This window comes from Cyanistes caeruleus, chromosome 21 (assembly GCF_971803275.1).
Source record: "Cyanistes caeruleus chromosome 21, bCyaCae1.hap1.1, whole genome shotgun sequence".
Classification (NCBI taxonomy): Eukaryota; Metazoa; Chordata; class Aves; order Passeriformes; family Paridae; genus Cyanistes; species Cyanistes caeruleus.
This window is the reverse complement of record NC_141721.1, coordinates 6,466,835-6,482,141: the sequence shown is the minus strand read 5'-3', so window position 1 is coordinate 6,482,141 and position 15,307 is coordinate 6,466,835. Positions and strand designations below refer to the sequence as shown.

The following is a 15,307-nucleotide window of genomic DNA, read 5'->3' as shown; positions in this document are numbered from 1 at the left end:
CTGATCCAGGGGCATTTGAAATGCTGCAGGTCACATCTGATGCTGGGGCATGGAAAGATTCCAAGATCAGCCCAATAATATCTTTATATTACACCAAACCAGAGCAGGTACTTTGCAGACATTGGCAGACAGCTCTGGCCAGGACAGCTGTGCTTCACCAGGCTGTTTTTGGGTTTTTGGGCACTCATCCTGGTCATTTCCAGTGCCAAATGATCACCCTCAAGCACTGACTGATCCCCACCTGCCCCTCACCCTTCTGCCACTGGCTCCCAAAGGCTGGCTCAGAAATCTGAGATGTTTCTCCAGCACGGAAATGCTCCTGCAGCAAATGTTTGAATGATATAGATCCATCTTGTCTCAGAAACAGGCGCCAGAGCAGCAACTGAAATAGCAGAGAGACAGGGAGGAAGTAAAGAGGAGGTTTGGCAAGGAAATGAAGGGAGGAAAGGCAGAGATCAGCTCTCTACATTACTGGTTTCTTGTCACGTTACCAGATTTGTAAGTCAACATCTACAAAAAAACACGGTGAAGAGTCAAAGCTGAGAGGAAGTTGCTTCAAACCACAGCTCATGCCCACAGAAATCAGTGAGAATCAGGCATGAGCTGCTCTCTGAAGGTGACAGGTTTGGATGCAAGAGCAAAGAAAGGTGTGGAGCCCATGGAGAAAAATGCTTCTCTCTTCTCTCTGTTCAACTTCTCTTGTAATCCTGGCTGGGACTTGGTTGGGTAAATGAGCCACTCTTTATCCTCCTAACCAGCACAGCTGCACACCCAGCCTCAATGGAAAGGGAACTTGTGAGAAGAGTTTCTGTCACAATCCACAGAAGCATCCAGAACTGTCTGTAGGAAGAGAAGGGAAATGGGAGTGCTGCCTTTGCAGAATATATTCTGTCTTTGATTCAGCTCTCCATTTCCAGGAGAGCCATTTTCAGCCTTTGGATGTGTTCCATGTGCCTCCCCAAATCCTGAATCTCCTATACAGAGTGCAGGAATGCTGTTATTATTAGCTGGAACATTTATCCACTCCTCTCCCCCAACCCAAGAAGGGAAAGTGCTTGAGGAAGAGGATCAGAGGAGAAGGAAAAAGTAGTGCACATCTAATGAAACCAAGGCATCATGTCCTGTTCTGTGAGGGAGCTGGTACTGAATAAGAGAAATCAATAAAAGTGCACATAAACCACTGCTGAGACACAGCAGTGCTGGTTGCAATGAATTCACCACCTAAAGTCAGACAATAAAAGCATCGCTGGGAAATAAGAGCAGAATGTTGAATCAAAGCCTAAAAGCTGAAAGGGTTTAATAAAAAGTGTACTTGTCACCCTGAAAACTCAGCTTCTGAGCTTGCTAACATGGTTTTGTAAAGACTTTCCCAGGACAGTAACTGTAAACATAGATATGTGTACATTCTTTCTGTTACACGTCTTGTGACAGGCATCTCTCATGGCCAGTGCAGTGAGAAAGTGTTATTCTGATCATCCAATCCCTGGCCATGGTCAGAAGCCTATAAATCCTGGGAGGAAAAATAAACTCTGCTCTTTCTTCACCACACCTTGACCTGTGTCCGCGTGATCTGTTGATCTTCAGCGGTAACGTGTATTCACATTAACCACTGGTTTAAAGGTGAAACCCTGCTCTTCAATACACCCAACAGATCAGTATTTACTTCTTTGATTACACAAAGACATGAAATTGGTCCTGGCTTGATACCTTTGCCAGCTCTTACCTTGCTGCAAGTACTGAGGAGAAACCTTTATCCCCTTCCTTTCTCATGGAAACAGCAAGAAAATTTAGAATGTGACCTGCACCCTTTCCTCCCTGGCATTACCAGCCAGTAACTCCTTACAGCCACATGAAAACACAGGAGCTACTCAGACTTGACCCCTGGAGGAAGAAGTTTCAGCCTGGCACCTGAGCTGACCTCAGGTCTGCTCTAAACCAGTGTGACCCTGATGCTCCAGACCAGCTGGCATTTCCCCAGCTCAGCACGAGGCTGATGTGTCTCAACTGGAGCCAGCTTAGCCAAGCTGGAGTGGGGGAGCCAAAGCAATCTGTTTGTGGTGGTGCAGCATCACCCAGCTCATACACCCTGCTGTAATGAGGACAGGAAATGTCTCTTTAGAGCTATAATTCCATTATCCTCCAAACAAAGCTGTCCCAACAGGCCCTGGAGCCCAGCAAAGCTCTCTGTGGCTCATCTCTGATGTCCTTATGTCAGTGCCCCACACTTTATAGCGAAGAACTACTGATGCCCTTCTCCTGATGAGCTGAGCTCCCTTTCTCCTGCAAACACCCAGCTCACTGCATTCCCACGCCAAGCTGGCAGCTTCTGAACAAAAAGAGGGAAACCCAAGGTTTGGGAATCTTCCTGGTGTGTGAGGAAGCCATAAGCAGCTGGTGTCATCCCTGATTAAAGCAGCACCACGAAACACAGCGTGTCCTCCTGAGGGAGGCACAAAACTGTGAAGAAATGCAAAGCTGGATAAGTGATGGGGCCCACAGAGATGAAACCAGGAAATTGTGGCTCTGCAAAGCCTCTGCCACCTTTGCATGAGGCAGAAAGGTCATGAACCATCCTGGCAGCCCCAAGGCCTCTGGGAGATCTGCAGCAGCTCCTCTGGCCCCCAAACTGCTTCCAGCTCCTTCACCTGCCTGGGGACAGGCGGCTGCTGACCCTGAATGAGGCATTTGCAAATCTTCTGTCACTCAGGGAGATACCACAGCTACAGCCACAAAATCAGGCCCACACAGCCAGGCCACAGGGCTCCTGCACAGGGGACTTTATTCAAAATGTAGATTGCAAATAAATTTAGAAGCAGACACGGCCAGGCTCCCATGGAAACTGCACAAAAAGCCAGCTGTGGTTTGGATGAGTTGAGCCTTGGCAATCTTGGCTAATCCCTTAAGTGCCATCCAATTACTGCAAATGTGTTTGGCATCTTCTGCAGTGATTGCAAAGAATTAAATGGTCGATGGCACTCACCGGAAATTACAAGTCACAGAGCCCTGTAATGCATTTAGGAGAAAAAATATCTAAAAAGGAAAATAGGAAAAATTACCCACTGCAAGAGCTGACCTCCTTGAGAGCCATAAGGGACAACAAAAGGCATCCAAGTAATGAAGGAAGCTTAATTCAGAGAAGAAACTAGAAAAATAAAGGAGAGAAGGATTGCTTGTTATTTTTCCACCAGGCAATATTGGTTAGGCCAAAGAGACAGGAACTCTTTTGTCTTCTGAATGTCTGAATGAGAAATCTTTGTTTAATCTGCTGCTGTCTATAAACACACATTAGATCTGTGGGGTTTATGAGCAACCAAACATGACAGAAATAAATAAGACAACCACAAAAATAGGAGACAGTGAAAGGAAAAATACCAAGTGTCCATCTTTGATCTTTGGAATCCACAAAGGGGGGTTGGGATCATTCTACTGGAAGAAAACAAGTTCTGCCCAGGCATCTTCTTTCCCCAAACCCTCCAAATTGCAATTACTGATAACCTGTAGCTGATAAATTAGCAGTGTCAGTCTCTCAGATTAAAGAATTACAGATTTCCCCGTGTTCACTAGGGAAAGGGGAGTACTCAGCATAAAATCCCTGTGTGAAGAACAAAGTTCACTCTTTCAAATTTTTAAAAGTTTAATAAGGGGAAAAAGGGATAAAATCCAACCCTGGGGTTGGCTATCTGCCAAAAGCACACCCTTAGTTTAAAATAATGTTCTTTATAAACTGTTATGTTACAGGAGGTACATGCATATTCATTAGAGTTTATGCATATTCCAACCTTCCTTTGCATTTAGATGTTCTTTTGCTTGGTTTTAACCTTTGACTTTCTTCATGCCATCTTGTAGATTAAACCAATATATTTTATTTCTTCTCGTGATTCCATCCTGTTGTTTTTACACTCCCTGATAACAAGTTGTCAGTAAATTGGGTTCTGGTTTTTGTCACTGTTATATTATCACTCAGATCATCTACAGCTGTGAGAAACTGCCTAGTTATCTTACACCATCCTCTGAGTTAGTTACATAAAAGCATTTTAACATCACATAGTCTCCATTTTAATATTATGCTACAGCCTAAGATATATTTATCAAATTACTACTTACTATTTATATAAGCTATACGGTACATACATACACTCACAGATTATACTATACAAAAAAACAGTTAAAAGGAAATATAAATTGTACCATATCAACATCTTTGTGATTATTAATAATAAAAAGCTGACACATAAATGCAAAAGCCAATGTTATATTGTCATTTAGAACACTCAAAAGAACAGGAAGCCCCTGCTTTAACTGCATCAGGACAAGAGTTCCATACAGAACCCTAAATATTTTCTGCTCTGCAATGGCAAATATCCTCCCTCTGCTTCTGTCCTACAGTCCAAACCTGATTTCACTAAATTCAGAGGCAGAACAAAAGGTCCAGGACTTAACTCTGGGACTGGATTGCTTCTCTAGGCTCAACAAAGCCCTGTGGGTGTCTCACTGCTGCCCCAGGGGAAGGTCCAGGGTGTGATGCTCCTCAGTGTTAAGGTTCTCCTGTTTCAGGTCCGGGTGAAGTTCTCTGCTGAAGACCATTCCCCCTTGATTTTTCCCAGGGATCAGCAGAACAGCTCCGCTTTTTAAGAACAACGGGAGAAGGAACTCAAGGATCAAAAAGCATCGTGTGTTTTCCAGCAGCGCCTGGCTCAGGAGCACGCGGTGCTGTGCTGCCACCAAGCTGCTGAGCCACAGCTGCGACAATGGGACACGGAAACCCGAGGGTCATTCCACGAATGAATGCTCCTGGATCAGCCCCTCATCTCTGCTAAGCCCCGAGCGCCTCTCGGCATGAATAAAACACCCCGCTTGCCCTGCAGGGTGAGGAAATAGCATCACACGGCTGTGCTGTAGGGCGTTTAAAAATTATGGAATTTTGTCCCAGGGGAAGAACTCACCCTTGGTTTTGTATAAGGTTAGTCCCTACCTAACCTCCCTTTCTTTTCCCCTATCCCATGGGCTGTAGCCCCCCTGTATCCCCTGGCCAGCCCCTGTCCCCAGTTTAAGAGGCAGCACCCGGGGCACTTGGCTCTCCCTTGCCCCTGGCGATTCACGTACAACAAACCCGGGACTGTCGTTCCGATTGGGAACGGCGATAAAGAACGACACAAACTCTCAAGGGAGTCACAACACGAGAATTCTCTGGTTTATTCCTTCAGGCTTGCTTTATAGACTGGTAGGTGGAAAGTACAGAAAAGAAACTCTTATTGGTTAGCAAAGTGCTATATCACCATCATTGGTCAGGGGCTCACCACCCCCTGACCCTCTCCTGCAAGGAGAACAAGAGGACAGACAAACAGCACCTGGCAGTTGTTTTCTGTCTCTGAGGATTGTTTTGAAATCCTCCTTTGAATTCCCAGGCTAGCTTCTCAGGCAGGACTGAGAGGCCATGGGCCTGCAGCCTGCTCCAAAGCTAGCATCCATACCGGGACCACGTCCCGCAAGTTTGAGCCTCCTTTGTCTAAAAACACCTAAGTTGATGTTGTATTTATTATGAGATTCCCCCGGCCGTGTTCTGTGAAGGGCGGGCACAGGAATGAAGGTGAACATTTCCAGCAGCCCTGCAGTGCAGGGCACACCGTGACCCCAGCAGCGCCGGCCTGCAGCCTGCCCGGGCTGGCAGATACGTGAAATACATCTTCTTTTTGCACATTTATACAACACCTGGATACATACAATCACAGAATGTTGGAGTTGGCAGGGACCTGAAAGATCATCATGTGCGGGGACACTTTTCCCTATTCCAGATTGCTCACGGCTTTATCCAGCCTGGCTTTGAACGCTGCCGGGGTTGTGGCATCCACATCCCCCCGGGCAACGTGTGCCAGTGTGCCCCCAGCCCCCCGGTAAAGCAACGCGTTCTGTGCACGGGTGTGACACACGTATACGGGTATAGAATACAGGTGTAGAAACAATTAATCCTGCCGTGGCAGCCACGCGTCTCAGAGCGTGGATGGAGCAGCGCTGGCACCGCCCATCCCGGGGCTCCTGAAATGCCACGGCGCGGCTGGGCTGCCAAGGGTGTGCGCGGCCGTGTCCCGCACCAGCAGGCAGTGCCAGCATCGCCGGGACACCCGGCAGTGACACCGGCAGTGACACCGGCAGTGACACCCGCAGTGACAGCGGGACCGGGAGGGCGTGACCAGGGCGGACAAGTGGGCGTGTCCTGTCATCGGGCCCCGCCCCCTGTATGGGCGGGGCGGGCGCGCTCGCGCTCTCTCGCGGACTCTCGCGCGCTCACGCGATACCCGTTCGAACGGCCGGCGGGCGGGCTGCCTCAGAGGGCCCCGCCATGCCGCTGCGGCCGCGGCTGCTCCGCACCTACTCGCGGCGCGCAGGCTACCTGCGCCCGCTGCCGCCGCCCGACCGATGGATCTCGCCGCCGCAGGACCGCAAGCGCCTCTTCAGCTCGACCTCCGCCGCCTCCAGCGCCGCGTCCAGCGCCGGTTCCAGCGCCCTGTCCGCTTCCAGAACCGGCTCCACCCCGTCGGACGACCCCGACTTCTCGCCGCCCGGCAAGCGCCGGTCGCAGGCTCTGGGTAAGCGCCGCGCCTGGGCCAGGCGGCTGCGGACCCGCGGGAAGGAGAATCGGGGGCTGGCCGGGAAGGAAAACCAGGAACAGGCCGAGAAGGAGAATCGGAAACCGGAGAACCGGGGGCGGGCGCAGGAGGCCAGGGGCCGGGGAAAGGAGAACCGGGAACCGGCGGGGAAGAAGAAATGGAACCAGGGGAAAGAGAGGAGAGAGGAGCCCCAGGAGTCGCCGCCGTCGCTGTCCTCGTCCTCACCGTGCCCGTCCCCCCCGCGCGGTTTGCGACGCCGCCGGCAGGGCCCGCCGTGCGCGGCGCGGCGGCCGCTCCTGTGCAGCACCCCGCACTGGGCCCCGCCGCCCCGCCGCGCCCGCAGGCCGCTGCTCCCGCTCAGCTCCACCGCCGACAGCAGCTCGGCGTTCGGGGACAGCCCCCCGGCCTGCCGCCGCCGCCCGCCCTTGCGCCTCAGCTCGCTCCTGCTCAGCACCACCATCGAGGGCGGCTCGGGGCTGGGCGAGTCCCGCTCGCCGCAGCGGCTGCCCCACAGCTCGCCCGAGGAGTGCTCCGGGCAGCGGCTGTCGCTGCTGGGCACCGGCGAGGAGGTGCCTGAGTGGTTCCGACCAAAAGGCTCGGCTGGGAGCTGTGAGCTCGAGCCGGGGCTGCGGGGGTCCGGCCGTGTTCTGAGGTCGGCGGTGCAGGAACCCTGCCGGGCACAAACTTCCCCGTCCCCAAGCACTCCCCAGGAAGTGCTGCCACCCTTTGAGGGTGAGCCACAGCCCCCTCTGCCCTGTGACAGTGGCTCTTGTGAGGAACCCTGTAAGGTTCCATCTCATCTCACAAGAGATTCGGCAAAAAGAAGCTCGAGCTGTCACCAAGATCTAGCCAAGGAGTTCCAGCTTGTACCAGTGGTGGTCCTGGACCCTCTGGAAGTGTCATTAAGATTGAAGAACATGAAACTCAACAAGCAGGCTGATGTTCAACCTGCCTGCCTGCAGCCAGGATCTCCCGTGGGCCGCCAAGGAATCTTGGAGAGCAAACACAAAAGGACCAAGGGTGCCCCTGGGGAGGGCAGCACCTGCAGGAAAGCTTGTATCAGTGGCTTCAGCGCCAGCCGCTGGGGCAGGCACACCAGGTTCCGGCCAAAAAGGCACAAGAAGAGACAGCAGCCCAATAACTCCTTTATTGGACTCCGGACTAGGCGAAAACAAACTCAGAAGAGAGCTCTGGAGATGTCTGTAGGTGTCAGAGACAATGACTGTTCACTCCTCAATAGCTCTTATTCCTGGGCTAGAGTTCGAGCGTCTCTGTCCTTCCATAAAAAGAAGAAAGTGACCACAGATGAGAGTTTCTGCAGCAGCATCCTCTGCACCCCTTCAGGGAAATCCCAGCTTTTGGGACAAGCCAGCCTGTCTGCTGGCAAAGCTCAGGGCTGCTCCTCGTTGGTTTCCTCCATGGTCCTGCTGGCTCCCAGGGATTCCTCCTCTGTCCTGGAGCTGCTGCTTACAGATGCAGAGAAGGTGTTTGGAGAATGCAACCAGGAGGGGCCTATTGCTTTTGAGGAATGCATTCCTTTAAATAAGATGAAAGATTGCAAGAAAATTGGAGAAGGGGTGTTTGGAGAGGTGTTCCAGATTGACAGCGAGAGAGGACCTGTGGCCTTAAAAATAATTCCTATTGAGGGGACTAAAAAAATAAATGGTGAAGCTCAGAAGAGCTTTGGGGAGATTCTGCCTGAGGTAATAATTTCAAAAGAGCTCAGTCTTCTGTCTGAGGGCTGTGTGAACCGAACTGTGGGGTTCATCAGCCTCTACTCTGTGCACTGTGTCCAAGGGACCTATCCCAGGTATCTTCTGGAAGCCTGGGACAAATTCCACAAAGAAAGAGGCTCAGAAAATGACCGGCCAGACTTTTTTGAGGCCCAGCAGCTCTTCATGGTGCTGGAGTTTGAATTTGGAGGCAGGGACTTGGAGTGCATGAGGAGCAGCTTCTCCTCGGTGGCATCAGCCAGGAGCATTTTGCACCAGGTCACCGCGTCCCTGGCGGTGGCAGAGCAGGAGCTGCACTTTGAGCACAGGGACCTGCACTGGGGGAATGTGCTGGTCATAAGAACGGACATGAAAGAGCTTCAGTATGTGCTGAATGGAGAAACACACTCCATCCCCACAGCTGGGATCCATGTCAACATCATCGACTACACCCTGTCCCGGCTGGAGAAGGATGGGCTGACCGTGTTCTGTGACCTCTCCACAGACGAGGAGCTCTTCCAAGGCGCTGGGGACCACCAGTTTGACATCTACAGGCAGATGAAAGAGGAGAACTCCAACAGCTGGACTGGCTACAACCCACACAGCAACGTCCTCTGGCTGCACTACCTGGCTGATAAACTTTTGAAAGCCATGAACTACAAGAAGAAGGCATCAACTCCTGCCCTGAAGAAAATCAAGATGCAGCTCAGCAAGTTCCACAAGGAAGTGCTGACCTTTGGGTCTGCCCATGATGTTCTGCGCCACAGCAGCCTCTTCCAGTGAGCAGCAAGCCACTGGTGCTGCCTTTCTCCTCTGTTTTTTGTATGTGTTGGCACAATGAAGTGTTTTGATTGGTTCCCAGTGTGTTTAATACATTATCAAAAATATCCTAAAAAATCCCCCCCTGGTGTCTTCTGCTCTGTTTCCTTAGCTACTGGTTCTGGGGGATGTCGCAGGGAAGAAAACAGAGCTGACTTTGGAAAAAGGAGGGGAAAAAAGACTTCTTCAGGCTCAGTTAATGCCCTGAATTTCACATAAATTTTTTTTACCATTTTAGCTTTAGATTATTAAAAGTTCTTTTCTTACTGTATTGTCTTTTTTACAGATTCTTTTTTTAAAAGGTAAAAACCCTTCAGTTCTGGACAGTGAGGACAAGAGTTAAATATTGTTGGCTCATTGGAGACAGAGGGGAAAACCCATCCTTTTATTTAATTTTGGCAACATTTATACCTGTAATGAAGGTACAAAATGTAAATATATGAAGTTTCTGTAAAGGGCTTTAAACCCACTAATCTGCTTTTTTTTTTTTTCCTCCCTCTCTTAAGGACCAAGGAAGAGGTACCTGATTGTGAAAAAAATAAGACAAAGCACCTGTGTTTCTGATTTTTGATGGTTATAATGCTGTGGCCTTATACACTGATAGGAACTCAAATCTGTAACCTGGTGGTAGCACTGAAGCCATTTCTTCATTTATCTACACAGGAAAATGTCCAAGGTAATAAATGTTCTTTAGCCCTGACTGCAGATGGACCAGGTGTCCTAAACTGGAAGCTCTCCTTACATTGAATCCCAATTCCCTGTTTTCAAGAAGTCCTTTGTTAACATTCCTGTTTATTAAATAAACTGGGCTAAAGAGAACAATAAATCAAACTAAAGTGAAAAGTGAATTAAATTATGATCCAATGACACAGATGCATTAAGAAATTAAGAGACAGCATCATTAAATTCATTATAACTAGAATGCTCTCCATGCAGTCTAATAAATAAATGTTTTATCTGTGAATCTCAAAGATTCATCTTGGACCCTCTCAAAGTCTCCTTTTTTACAAACCCAACAAGGACACCCTGGAATGGTTTTATTCTGCCTTCCAGACTCTGCAGAAAGTGACCTGACAATTTGCAGTGCTTCAAGTTATTAAGATGGAAATTTTGCTGGAATGTTCCCAGGCATCCTCTCAACCCCTTTTTTTCCCCTCTAATTGAATAAAGTAATGCACTGTAATTGAATAGTCTTAAAACCCACTTGGTAAGGCCTGCAGTGAATGCTTATCTGACATCAAGGTGTGTTCCTCAGTCACAATGGTGCTAATTTCATTTATGCTTTAAAAAGGAAAAAAAAAAGAAAGGATGGATGAAACCACATTATTTTTTGCCTGCCTTGGTCCTTTGTTTCTGTGATTTGAAAACTGATTTTGGCTTTACAGGAGGGACGGGGCAGTGTCAGGAATTAATGCCAGGAGAGGTGACAGCCCCCAGGGGGACCTGGTGCACTAACGTTGGAGATTCTGAAAGCTGAAACCACAGAATGTTTCCCTGCAAACCAATTTGATCGTTTGTGAACAGGTAGTAATTTTCATTAATCAAAATGTAAAGCTTCTACCTCTCCCCAAAACTGGACATTAAATTAATATAGAAACCTTTGCTTTAAACTGTGCTGGCAAGGAAGTGCAGCTGCCAGAGCTAAACCCTCATTTCCTTTTTAAAAGATGCTCTCTGATTAAAAAAAAAAAAACACAGAAAAAATACCATGTACTAATCAGCCCTCATGAATTTTAATGGGAGGATGGTGACAAAAAAGGAATTGGAATAGTAAATTTCCCCTAATCAAGTTAAATGCCCTGAACATGTTTTCATCTGTGTGAAAGCTTTACTTGGAACAGAGCTGGATTATGTATTTTAAAGATCTGCTTTCCCTGCTGAGGAAAGGATGCCAGAACCCAGTTTGCCCCTTCAGAAAACACAAGTTTTTTAATACACACCACATCAAAATTAGAGCCTTAAAGGGTGCTCCATCTTTTACTGAAATAAGGAAATTTGAACAAAGCTAAAATTATCCTAAGGGAGGGAAAGACTTTTCACGTGCATCCAAAGGCTTTAGGAGAGTGACAAGAGCAAGCCTAGTTTTGTATAATTATTGGTAAATCAGATGGGTTGCAAGTAGGAATAGGTCAAAGTAGATTTTGTGGTGAAGCTAGCAACCCTCTCTTGGAAGCCCTCACTTTCATCCAAGTGCCAAATCTCTGAAAATTTTGCCTATTTTGATGGAGAAGACAGATAAATTATGGATTACCCTGTGAATACTCTGTAACTCACCAGGGTGCTGTTAAAATATGTATTTTTTGCTCATTCTGGGAAAATGAGACATTATGTGCAGGCATATGCAAATGATCTCTTGCCTTGAGAAGCTGAATGAGGAGGAAGAGCAGCTCTGGCCTCAGTGTAGAAAGAATGAAGAGCAGCTGCTCCGAGTATCATTCAGAGGCAGGAAAAAAGGGAAAATAGTAATTTCTGCCCAATTCTGCAGTTCCAGACTGCAGCAGTTAATGGTGCTGCTGGTTGGCCACAGTGCCCAGCAGGGATGAGGCTGCCAAGGGAGAAGGAATTCTCCTTAGAGCTGAATAAAAACAGACTGGAAATTCAACTCGGCCTGGGACTGCTCCCATAAAACAAATTAGGTACAAATAGCCCAATAAAAGCTTGGGAGTCTTAAAGAAGATAAATCCAGTATTTAGGCTCTCCTCCTAACAAGTGGAATGCTCCTTCCCTTCCCTGGAGCTCATTGCAAGGTTTGTTTAGGTAGTAAATCACTTGGTGGCTGTGCTGGGTTTCCTCTCAACTGAGAGCTGTGGGGCTGTTCCCCAACCTCACCTCCACTGGTACCTTCCTCAAATGCAGATTTTTGGGGGTGTTCAGGAGCAGAGTTGTCACACAGTCATCTCCACTGTCATATTTATGGTCACTTCAGTGTGGCCCCCACTGATTCCTTCCTAGGAGCAGACAGAAAAAGGGGTTTTATTTCATGAGAGGCCTGGAGCATCCTGGTTCTTGGAAGTTTTGGGAATTACTCCCTCCAAATCCTTTCACACACAGGACAATGCAACAGCCCAATTATTCAGTAGTCTTCAAGGTGTGTAGGAAAATGCTTCCTTTTCAATCTCAAAGGCAGACCCTTCCATACTTTATATAACATTTTATCATTCAAGGTTGACTTGCAGCACTGTTGGACTTGATCAGCTCCTCAGCCAATCTGCAGGGTGGATTTTCACAATGAAGTGTTGCCCTCTGTTAAATGTAGACTGAGCAGCTCCTTGTGCAGTGCTCTGCTGTTCATCTGTTCCTAATGAAATGCCAGAATTGGCATTTTTAGGATGATTATTGTTGTTTAAACCTCAGTCTGTGCTCTGGAGTTTCTTGGGACAGCCCCAGAGATGAAGCACTGCATGAATGGGATGTTACTGAAGGATGAATTGCAGGGAAAATCAAAAAACACCACTGAGGGTTTGGAGAAAATGCCTTTTGCACAAAGATGATGTTTTGTATGAGCTCTAAATGGAAAATCTGGAGAGTGCAACTCCTCAGACTCACTGAATCTGATTGTCAAAGGCAAACGAGCAGTGCAGATGGTCTTGTTGCTGCAGCCCTTGTGTGGGGGCACTGAAAGCAAACACAAATCAGGTCACATTAAACAATTCTCATTTTCCTAAGGTAGATTCAGAATATCTTTACATGCACACAAGCAAAATTCCCAAGAATTAAAACTAAAAGACTCTCTAGTGATGGGTTCAGCTCCCAAGAAAAGGTTTATAAGAAACAACATTAAAAAAATCTTCACTGGGGTCAAGGTCTTGGTAAAGAAACTCCAGTTCTTTGCCCCTGGATTGCCACAGGATAAAATCATCTCCCAATGATGAGAAGTTTTTCTTAAATTAATATTCAATTTGAGGAGCACAGCTTTGCAGAGATGAGATTTATTCCTTTTTCTACTTACCAATAAATATCTCCTGTCTGTGGCTGATGTTCCTGGAGAAGTTCAATGATAATTAACAATGAGATGTTGTGTGCAGAGGTACTCAGCAATGCTGACCAACACTCCAGAATCTCATGAATTATTCTTAGGAAATAAATGTACAACAACATCAGAATCCCTGAGGGCACTGCAGCCACAGTCATTAATGTTCATTACTGCTCAGCACTGAATGTTGTCCCCACTTCTGTGCCCTCTGCTTTATGAACACCTGATTAAATATTTAATTGTGGTAAAGACTCCTAATTGCTACTAAAGCAGCAACTTGTCCAGAATTCCCAGTTTTTACCTTGCTGAGACACTGGTAAAGCTCAAGATTGTATCAAAACACAATTTTGCTGCAACAGTGCTGTTATTTTGGAAAATTAGGATTCTCTCAGGGATGAATCTCATGCTGGCGAGACAGGGAACAGCTGGTCTTGAGTTAGTCACTGAAGAGCAGATAAGGAACAGAAACAAATTTTGGGGCTGAAATATTACAGGGAAAATGTTTTAAGGAAGCCTGGCAGCAAGAGCAAGAACTGCTCAGTGTTTCCATGCTGTGTCACCTGGACCAGGCTGGCCTATTTACAGCAGTTCCAGTTTCTGCTGGGAATGTTCAGAACACACAAAATCCCAAGAGCCTGAAGGAGCAGACAGCCAAAATACACCAATATGGGCAGAGTTTCAGGATTGAACGTGGTATTTATGTTTCCATGAGATAAACACACTATCTAGCGGTTCCAACTCTTTATCTAGAGTTTGTTTGCAAATCTAAAATGCAAGGAGAAAATCAAATCCATCTGCCCTGCCTCTGTCTTTGTGAACTCCACAGGGCACTCAGCTGACAGGGGTCTGATTGAAAATGAGTGACAGTATGGAAATAAATTTATTTTTGTATAAATAACCTAAATTATCAGTGCTGGACCGCAGACATCAAAGTCTTCTCAGACCTTCGTCTGTGTTAATTCATGTTCATTATCTCATACTTGTCCAGACCTTTAGACATACAAGGCAAAACCCTTTGTAGCTTGGACTGAAGGGTTTATATTTTAGATAATTTCTATCACTGGGAAAGATGGGTTTTTTTAAACATCCCTCTGATGCTGAATTAAAAATAGAATAATGACACATTGCATGGAACATAGATTCTATATTTGTCTTTGAAACATTTCCCCAGCACACTAAAAAACAACATTTATTACCTACCAGAGAGCACAATCATGTCCTCCAGAGATCCTGCAGTGTCCTGGAGACCATCAGGGAAATCAAAGATTGTCCCAAGGAGAGGTCATCTGCACATTGGAGTGGCTTTTCAAGGTGAATGAACCAGCCTAGAAAACATCAGAGAAGGATTTATAGCAAAGGTAGCACTCGTATTAAAAAATGTAAAATACATCTTACTGCATGGTCTTACCTTAAAGCAACTGAGGGGGTTGCCAGGCTGCTCCAGAGCAGGATCCATCCCTGTCCTCATCCTGTGACAGGAAAAAGCCACAAGAGGGTGCCTGTTGTGTGAATCCTGATGTGCCCCGGCTGCTGCTTCCTGCTCCCAACCACCCTGAGCAGATTCCAGCAGAGCCCCAAAGGCTTTCCTGGGCTGTCCAAAACGACACAATTCACTTTTATCCTGGATATTGGCACGGATCCTGTAGGATCTCTTGTTTTCTGCATGGCCCCAGCAGCAAAGGGTGTGGGAGTTAACTCTTCTTTTTCTTGTTTTTCATGGTCAACCCAAGCAAGTTTGAGTTGCACAGAAGAGCCTGGCAGGGCAAGGGCTGCACCAGCAAATTCCTGCACACAGGTAAAAATCAGGATTTTACCACACTGGGATAAAAGCACAACTAAGGGACAGAATTTATTTATTTCTTTATTTCTCTCCAATTTTCTAATGACTAAGCCAGGAGCTCTGGCTGCAGCCTGCAGTCCTCTACCATACAGGGAGAGCGCATCCAGCAGGGAGCACGAAGCAGGAATATTTTATTTGTCACTACTTAGGCATGGTTGGAAAATCCCCAGCACAGAGTGTTTACGCTGCCAGTGTTTTCACCTCTGTCTCCAGGCAATGGACGTAAACCCTTCCTCCTTCCCTCAAACAGCATCAAACACAGCTCCAGCAAGGAGAGCATCTGTCAGCCCATGAGGCTTCACATCCATGGGCAGAGCTCTGATCCCAAATAAAACCCAACCTGTGCTCCAGAAAGAGA

At 47.3% G+C, this 15,307-nt stretch overlaps 1 protein-coding gene and 1 long non-coding RNA gene across 2 annotated transcripts; one reads left to right on the top strand and one right to left on the bottom strand.

Moving 5' to 3' along the window:
* Positions 1-6,264: 6,264 nt before the first annotated feature.
* HASPIN (histone H3 associated protein kinase) lies at positions 6,265-9,685 on the top strand. Its single transcript, XM_086859646.1, has 2 exons — positions 6,265-9,139; positions 9,643-9,685. The coding sequence occupies exon 1, from the start codon at positions 6,338-6,340 to the stop codon at positions 9,098-9,100; it is 2,763 nt and encodes a 920-aa protein (XP_086715772.1). The 5' UTR covers positions 6,265-6,337; the 3' UTR covers positions 9,101-9,139; positions 9,643-9,685.
* On the bottom strand, positions 9,643-15,037 carry LOC111937801 (uncharacterized). Its single transcript, XR_002868767.2, has 4 exons — positions 14,518-15,037; positions 14,310-14,434; positions 13,086-13,208; positions 9,643-12,751 (listed from the first exon to the last, which is right to left on the bottom strand). It is a non-coding gene; the product is annotated as an uncharacterized LOC111937801 (long non-coding RNA).
* Between the last annotated feature and the right edge of the window lie 270 nt (positions 15,038-15,307).